The sequence below is a fragment of the Falco biarmicus genome, chromosome 1, assembly GCF_023638135.1.
Source record: "Falco biarmicus isolate bFalBia1 chromosome 1, bFalBia1.pri, whole genome shotgun sequence".
NCBI lineage: Eukaryota > Metazoa > Chordata > Aves > Falconiformes > Falconidae > Falco > Falco biarmicus.
Genome location: NC_079288.1, coordinates 48,124,263 through 48,132,812, shown reverse-complemented (window position 1 = coordinate 48,132,812; position 8,550 = coordinate 48,124,263). Strand labels below are relative to the sequence as shown.

Here is an 8,550-nt window from a genome sequence, read left to right as displayed (position 1 = left end):
TTGTTCTGCTCTACCGTGTTAAGGCTTTCTTGACACAAACAGGGGAGATCTCTGTCCTCACGTCTTAGTCATATTACCGTCGTATTTTTCATGACTCTATCCCCAGTGTCACAATACAAATGCAGAAAAATGGAAAAGGGCAACCAGTGGGTAGCTGGTCTCAAACACATTTATGCCAGTCCTCCTAGAACAACTACAGCATCCTTGTTTGCATTCCTGAGATAAAATTCAAAAGGGTTTTAAAGAAATAAGCTTACTTTTTCTTTTTTTTCTTTTTTTTTTTTTTTTTTTCCCCATAGAGACAGTGTTATGGGAAGCCTCTGGGCTTTGCTTTCTGTTTCAGGAAACAATTTCACTTTGTTTAATTTGCAAGTTCCTGTGGTTGAGCTGGAAAACTGTGTCTTGAGACACCTGTGGCCTTCAGCTGGCCCATGGCAGGAGATTTCTGCATCATCCACATGCATGTATGTGCACACACACACACGTATATATGTATATGGCAGTATTTTTATACCACATGGCAGCAATTTTTGAAGGGTATGGAATTATTTTCAGTTTGTCTGTGATGCAGTTACAACAGGAACACCACTCAGAAGGCAGAGCTGAGGGTACCTGACCTTTGGGTATTACAGAATCTATACAGTGCTTGCTGCCTGCCGTGGCATACGCACCAGCTCCTGTGCCCACTTACTTCTCGTCCACCAAAGAGGTGCCTTTCTTCTTTTTTTTTTTTTTTTTTTTCTGCCATATTATAGCCCAAACCCCAACGGAGCTCCACAGAGAAGCATGATGAGGATTACAGGATGCTGCAGAGATTCTCTATTACACTTAATCGTTGGATCCATTCTGAAGAATAAAAGGTATTCTCCCGGTGGTGCTGCTCTTCTATCCTGCTGCAGACTGAAGCTCTGAAGCGTGTACTAGGAGTGATGGGAAACAGGCTGGAAGATAAAGAAGACTTCGAAATGGTCTTGATTTTCAGTGACTTGGTCACTAAAAAGAGTGTGAGGCATGTGGGGGGTGGTCAACTAAAATGGGAGGGTGGGTATTTGCTAACCTGCGACTACTCGGCTTTATAATGATGTCTGTCCATTTCCAAAACTTGGGCCAAATAGCTGCTGTAAGCAAGAAGTCCAGCAAGTACCTGTATTTCTATAAGCTTGAGATACCAGAAACTCCAGAAAGGATTGTATGTATGGAATTTCCCTTCCGTTAGGTCTCTTCATAACGCAGCTAAAGTCTAGTGGAAAGCAACTGGAAAGCCAACACCCTTTGCAACAAGGACGCATGTCTATCCCCCAAACAAACCTCCTAGTTTGTTCTCAGGGACGGCCTGCCGTTTAACTGCTGGCTAAACACGTACATATAGATATATACAGGTACATACAGCCCGCGCAGCATCGCACCCCACCTTGCGCTCACCCTGCTCCTGCCCATCCCACCCTCCCCGCTAACACTGGCTTGCCCCGCACAGCTCTGTCAGATACGCTGGGCACCGCGGAACGCGCCCTGCTCCGCCACAGGCCGGGGAACGCGCCCCCCGCCCCTGCCGTTGCCCCGCCCCCAGGGGCGGAGCTGCCCTCCCCCCCCCCCCCGCCCCCGCCCTCCCGCCGCCGCTCGCCCAGCGCCCGTGTGTGGGCGGGCGGCCAGGACATGCTCACTGGGAGAGCGTCGCGCCGCGCCGCGGCTACCGCACATGCTCCGTGGGCGCGGAGGGCACCGTCGGAGGTAGGGGCTCGCTCCGCCGCCGGGGCAGCCGCGCCGGCGCGCCCACCGGGCCGCGGCGTGCCCCGCCGCCGGGTGCCCGCTCGCCGCCGGCCCTGGTCGCGGGGGCGGTGCGCGGCGGAGCTGGCGGTAGGCGCCGGGCGCCGGCGGTGCGGGCCGCGGCGGTGGCGTCGGCGGGGCCGCCCGTGCGTGCGGGGCCCGAGCCCGCGGTGGGGCGGCGGGGGAAGGGGCGGCGGCAGCGGAGCGAGGAGCCGCCGGGCCCCGTCAGCACCTCGGCCAGCGGCGGCGGGGCCGGGCCGCGGCGGGGCCGGGCGGGCGGCGGGGCTCGGGCTGCTGCCCCGAGGGCAGCGCGGGGCCCGTCCCGCCGCCGCGGGAGGAGCGGGCCATGCCGGGCCCCGCCGATCGCTCAGTCCGCTGCCCCTCCGGTGCGCCGGCAGCGCGGAGGCCGCTCGCTGCGGGGGCCGGTGGGAGGCCTCGGACGGGCCGGGGAGGCCGGGCCGGGGTAGGGGCGGCGGTACCGGGCGGGGGGGGCTGCGGTTCCCGGGGGGCCTGAAGCATCCCGACGGTGCAGGGAGGGTGAGAGAGGCATCCGCTGCTCCTTGGGAGGAATTAAAAGCGATTTCAACAGTAGTGTGAAAGGCAGCTGGTGCTGAGGCACCTGCGAGGTGTCTCCTGGCCCGCGGGGTGCGGGGATGACCGGGGGGGGTGGGCGAGGCACGGGGAACCCCGGGGTGCGGGGTGTGCACCTCGGCCCCCTGCGAGGGCAGAACACTGAACCGCAGGCGGTGTAACGGGTTGTGTCTAGTCATCTTGGCAAGGCCCTGCCCGTGCGGGCTCCACAGCTGGAAAACTTCATGCGAAACAGTAATTTGTGTTTCAGTTCTGCGCAATAAAACTGAATCTGCAACCCCTTCTCGTAGCTAGCATGGGAACGGATGCTGCTTTCTCTGTTCGAGGCCACAGAGGGCTTGCTAGCTGGACGGGGGGTCACATTTAACCACGTTTAGTGCATCCAATACATGATGGTTTTGGTGATTAATTCTCATTCCAGGTTTCTGAGGACTTTGAGTTAGGCAGACTTTGAAGGATGTCACGTTTGTTTCTTAAACACACTGGAGCAAAATTGCACTTAAATCTGTTCCTCAGTCTCAGTTTCCTAACTTTGCAAAGCTACTTCACTCTTCAGGAAATCACCTCTAAGTTTTTTCCATATCAGAGGCACACCTCAACAGAATTTCTTCCAAGGCAGTTAAGATCAAACTTTTAAAAAAAACCAACAACAAAACAACAGCACAATAAACAGTTGTTTACGTTTTGTAGGTACGTGTTCCCATTAGCCGTATCTAGCCCTACTAACATAAACCTCTTTCTTTTCTTTTGCCACAGACTGGAGGTTCCTCTGAAGCTTAATCCTCAAGATGAGGTTCTTACTAGCAGTTTTCTTTTTCATCTCGTTCTCCTTATGGGTTGAAGACGTCTATTCCAAAGAGAAGTCTTCAAAGAAAGGAAAGGGGAAAAAGAAGCAGTATCTATGTCCATCGTACGTGCCTTGTTTCTTTTATTCTTTTATATGATGGCAATCCTGCCATATTTTTAACAGTGGAAATTATGTGGCAATTGAAGTAGAAGGTGATGCATTCTGCTGAAAGAATGGGATTTGGGGTGAGAAATGGAGGAAGAGGGTTTAAGCAGCATCATAGCTAAGTTCTGTCAATGACTGTTTCTTCTGTAGCAGGTCCGCTGCTTTAATGAAAGGAAAAATCTAAGCCATGGTAAATAGTTTCATTCTCTGGGGGGGATTCCAGTCCAGTGTCTTGCTCTTTATGTGGAAGGAGTGATGTGGTCCTGCAGTGCTGTGCTGCTTGGTGGTGTGTTGCAGGTATACTGAGAAAAGCAAGGAGGATGCAAAGCAGTCGTGCTGAAGTGCAGTTTCTGGTTAGCTTAGTTCTTAAAGAGGAGGATTGTCCTGTGCCTATTCGTATTGCCTGTTGAACAGAACTAAGGTCCTCAGCATCTTCCATCGATGATTACAGTGCTATAACTTTTATGGAGGTGGATTGATTGTTGCTATAAAGCGTGCCCTTATGGAATAATAAGCTGTCTGTAACAATACAGAAATTAAAATCTGCGATTGCTCAGCTGAATAGAGAACAAATTCTGGACACCCATGATTATTTGATGTTAAAAATACTTCCTCTTTCTAACGCCTACCATGTTTGAAGTTGTGATCCATAGGACAATGCAGAAGTTTTATTTGTGAGTGCCTTTTTTGGCATTTTCTTGGCCAGTCTTGCTCATCTTCTTGGTGTTATGGTGTAAACATCTGAGGAAAAGATTGAATGCATATAATGGGTTGCCAATAAGTGTGGAAAAGCACTATGTCTGAAATGATGATAAAATTGTTTAGACAAATTTAAAACACATCTTTTCTTTGACCATAAAAGAAGAAGACTGGAAGGTGAGACTGACTATTTAACATTAATAGACTTCTTCCACATAAATAAATAAAAAAGTAGAATAACCAGATGGAAGCAATGTTTGAATAATACCTTTTCAAGTTTCCACTCTTCAAATATGGACAGTGATGTTTATTTGTAACTCGAAGTTTCTAGAGTTTCTACATATGGTAAATCTTCCCTTTTTTTTTTTTTTTTTTTTAATGTCAAACCTAAAAAGTTATGTATCTTTGGATTTGAATACAGTAAGATACAAGTCTCAAATATGATCGTGGCTCATCTGAAATGACCCCTGCCCATTCTTTCCCCTTTGAATCGTTAAGCTGAGCTCTGACTGGAGCCTTTGGTCTGAGCTAAAAAAACATGAGGATTTTTAGCCAGGAGAGAAATGTTGTGATTGCCAGGACAGGCATCAGGATGAAAGTCCCCAGAAAGTGGGTTACACAGCTGGGAACTGAATCTTGATCTTCCTTGGTCTTGTCAAAGCAGCCAGCAGTTCTTGACTTGGCCTTAATTAAAATTCAAAACACTGATGTCATTTTATCTAGATAAGTGGGTGGATTTGGTTTTTTGTTTGTTTTTCTCTTAAGCACAGTATTTCTTGGTACCCTGTTCTTTATGATACCAGTTGACATTACAACCATTAAATATGAACTCATTTGTCACCAACATACTTGAAAAGCATTGAATAAATGATATAATTTTCAAAGTGATATTTATGCATTCCAGCCAGTTGAAGCTTTCCACAGATTTGCTAGTGGAATCCAGTATTTGTCTGATGTATCATGTGTACAGTGTTGCTAGCTAGAATTAATTGCAGTAGCAATAAACCCTGTTGGATTTTCTGAATAATGAACAAGTTGTCTATTTCTTACTTGGCTGAAGTTCACAGCTTGAGAGACAGCCACTTGTAGCAGCGGGGTTGCAGGACTGCTGGTTTTCTGTGGTTGGCATCTAGAAGACCTCTCATGTGAATGAGCAATGAAAGTCAGTCCTGCCTTGCAGAGAAATTATCTAATGTCCTCTTAACTCGGGCTACTGATGGCAAACTTTCAATCATCATCACTTTTTGAATAATCTTTCACAAAACTTTTTGACTTGGTGGCACTCTGCATTATAAAAAAGGCTGCCTGCTCTTAATAATTTTTTTCCTGTGAAAAGAAAATAAGGAATCTTTCCTCAGAAATAAACCAGACCACAAAGCGGTGGAGTGGGAATTAAGTGACACTGTAAGGGTTGACCAAAAATAGTACCAAAGGAAGTGTTTGAATAAAAAATTGCTAGTAAAGTACGAAGGAAATCTTTTAGAAGAATGCACTGTATCTTTTTTTAAAGAAAATACGTAGGATTGTGCATAGTTTTTAAAATTGAATGGTACAAATTCCTAATGAAAGCATGTATTTATAAGTTAAAATCTTAATCTGTCTTTAATTTGCATAGGTTATTGGTGCAATAGAATTTAAAGCTTAATTGTAACAAATTATTGCCTTTTGTTTCCTTATAACATGTGAAAAGCTAAATTTTACCTCCTCAAGAGAACAAAAAACCCCGCTAGTAATTATATAAGGAACAGTCTTCTCTTTACAAACTTTATAATGAAATTCAGATGTATGCAAATTATTTTCCAGCAAAGATTTATACTGAATGTGATGTTACTGCCTGAGTTTCTTGGTTTGATGTCAAGAAATGCATGCTGAAGTCCCAGGCCAGTCTTATAACCATCCATTTGTTTGTATGAAAACTGAGCATACTTGAACTTTTCCTTTTATGGCTCTCCACAACACAAGCCTTTTGCCAAATGCATCCCTCTGGCATGAAATTAGCTACTATTAGAATAAGCTGAAAACAAGCTGATTAGAAACCCCATTAAAAGTTCATTATTGTCTCATAAACAGATATTTCCTTCCTTCAATTAAGAAAATTCTATTTTATATCTTACAGCATTACGAATAATCACAAGAGGGTTTGCTCTACTTCTCCATGCATTGTGTGATAGTGGCTTGATTGACTGTCTTCATTTGTTTCTGAAACTGTTTCTCCCAGCTTTTCTGTCGATGGGTTTTGTGAAGCTGATGCTTAATCACTTGGTTCTTATTTTGATTTAATGCTTGATCAGAACAGCTGTAAGATTTCACACCTTACATTTAGATCAGTTTTCTTTTTACCTCAGGCTTTCCAAATGAGACAGAGTAATTATACTTGTGTCTGATTCCTGATTGTTGATTAACAAAGAAATTGATATATTAGGCCTAAAATCCTATAATAGGGAGTTCTGCAGCATAAATCTGAGAAACTGGCTTCCACAGATGCATAGTGCAGTAAAATAAAAGCTTTAGTGGAACAAAACTCTTGCCTTTCATCTCCATAGAAAATATATTAAAAAAAACCAAACCAAACAAACAAAAACCAGAAAACCCCAAAAGAAACAGGTCCACCTCTTCAAGAAAAAAAAAAAAGAAATTTGTGTATTACAGTCTTCTGTTTACAAAGGTTATTTTGAAATTCACTATACTGAATACAGATGATTTTGATATAGCTACAGATGGATTTAGTCGCTAGATCTGTTTCTTGATCAAAGACTACCCATCAGCTGTATTACCTCTGTTACTTAATTCCTATTAACTTCTTCAAAATTTCTCCTAATACCTGAGTTTGGTAAACGTACTGCGCAGCTGTGACTTTTTTTTCTAAGAGCACTGCTGAAATATTTTTTTTCCCTTTTATTATGTCATAATAAATACTTCAGTTATTTTATGATATTTGAGCTGCTGCTGTTACCCCCCAATCCTTAGTCACCCAGGAGGCCTCTACTCAAAGCTACGTGCAGGATCTGTGGACAAATGACATCATAAGGAAAGCGAAGTTTGTTGGTGGCAATGTTATAGGAGGCATAGAGATGTGAGAGTGTCAAAGAGCAGATAAGAAAATCAGTTACAACTGCGCTCGTAATCACAGTTATCCCTGTTAATTATAGTTTTAGTGTGACTCAGCTGTTGGCTTGCACGCTGTTCGGAAGGATCCCACAGCGTCCCTGATGCTCCAGCAGTGCTAAGAGCGTAACCTCAGTCACGTTCTTTTGTCTGGATGTCAGGACAGTGCTCCTCATGGTTATGCATTTGTCCATGTGAAGATTTATATCCCTGTGGATGATTAACTAAATACTGTGTGCTATCTATAGAGACTTCTTTACTCACGAAGCAGGAGCACGGATCATATTTTGGCTTGTGTTCAATACAACGTATCAGCTACTTCAGAAACGGTGAAATGGCCCTCTAAGCCCTCCATAAAACATGACTTGTGCCATCTGCCAGGGCAGAAGCTTAGGAAGGTCACAGATGCCAAGGTTCAACAAATGCCGCCTTTTAAAAAATAACAACAACAGACAGTGGAACTAGAGAAAAAAGCCTTTGATGTGTTTTAAACCTAAGAGTTGTGTGAAAGTCCGTCCTGAAATTTCTCCTCGTTAACTTTCAGCTTCTGGCACAATCTTCCCATAAAGACTAAAGTGGAAGTTCAAAGTGTATCTTGGATCTTCCATGCTCTCCACCTTCTTCTGAACAAGGACTTTTTTAAACTGTTTGAGGCATTTTAGAGAGGCCATGTACACCCATCTGTAGTATGTGATCGTCCCTGAAATGTAAACGGCGGGAAAGTGGAATCATCTCTGGCTTCATTCCCATCTTGTAGAAGACACTGTTGATAGTCTGTGAACATTTTCATTTGTAGGTATGATGGGAGGGTTGATACAGTTTGTGGGAGAAGATGGAATGAAGTTGAAAGAAAAGCCTGAATTTGGCTGTGGAGGCAAGTTACATCTCACAGTCATTCTGAAGATAAGTACATTGCAAAGCCCAGGTCTGCTTCCTATAAAAATTCTTTTGCCCCATAGTAACAGCAGTTGGTCAATGGTTTAATTATTCTGTAGCATGTAATTCTCATGGAAGGCTGTGATCCTGGACAGATAGGGCCACATTCCAGAAGGTTTGGGAATTTGTTTTCAGAGTGATACGTGCTAGGGAGTAAGAGGTAAAGCTATATAAGCAAAACCTAACTTCTCTTGTAAGACAGTAATTAATTGTGGCAGGCTGGTTCTTGTTCAGTAATTCTTCCTTTGTGAGCCACATTTACTCCATTCTGAACACTGTAGTTATGAGACACTACAAGTGTGCGCAAAGGTTCAAGACTTTGTATTACGTATACACCCTCCAGACTGAGAAAAAAACTTGGAACTACAGGTTAAATGACACCCCCCTAAACCTAAACCCAAGGAAAACCATAGGTCTAAATTCGGTTCTCAGATCCACAGAATGGATCTTTAAAGAAAAATTGTATAAAATATATCTCCACTTAAACCACCGTATAGGTGGTT

The 8,550-nt window shown here is 44.4% G+C and overlaps 1 protein-coding gene across 2 annotated transcripts in view; it reads left to right on the top strand.

Moving 5' to 3' along the window:
• The first annotated feature begins 1,614 nt into the window (after nt 1-1,614).
• Nucleotides 1,615-8,550, top strand: part of GLRB (glycine receptor beta) — a 52,064-nt gene continuing 45,128 nt past the window's right edge. For both annotated transcript variants that reach the window (XM_056326796.1, XM_056326795.1), the window contains exons 1-2: nt 1,615-1,728; nt 3,112-3,265. In XM_056326796.1, the coding sequence (XP_056182771.1) occupies nt 3,144-3,265 (122 nt within the window). In that variant the 5' untranslated portion in view covers nt 1,615-1,728; nt 3,112-3,143. The remainder of the gene's footprint in view (nt 1,729-3,111; nt 3,266-8,550) is intronic.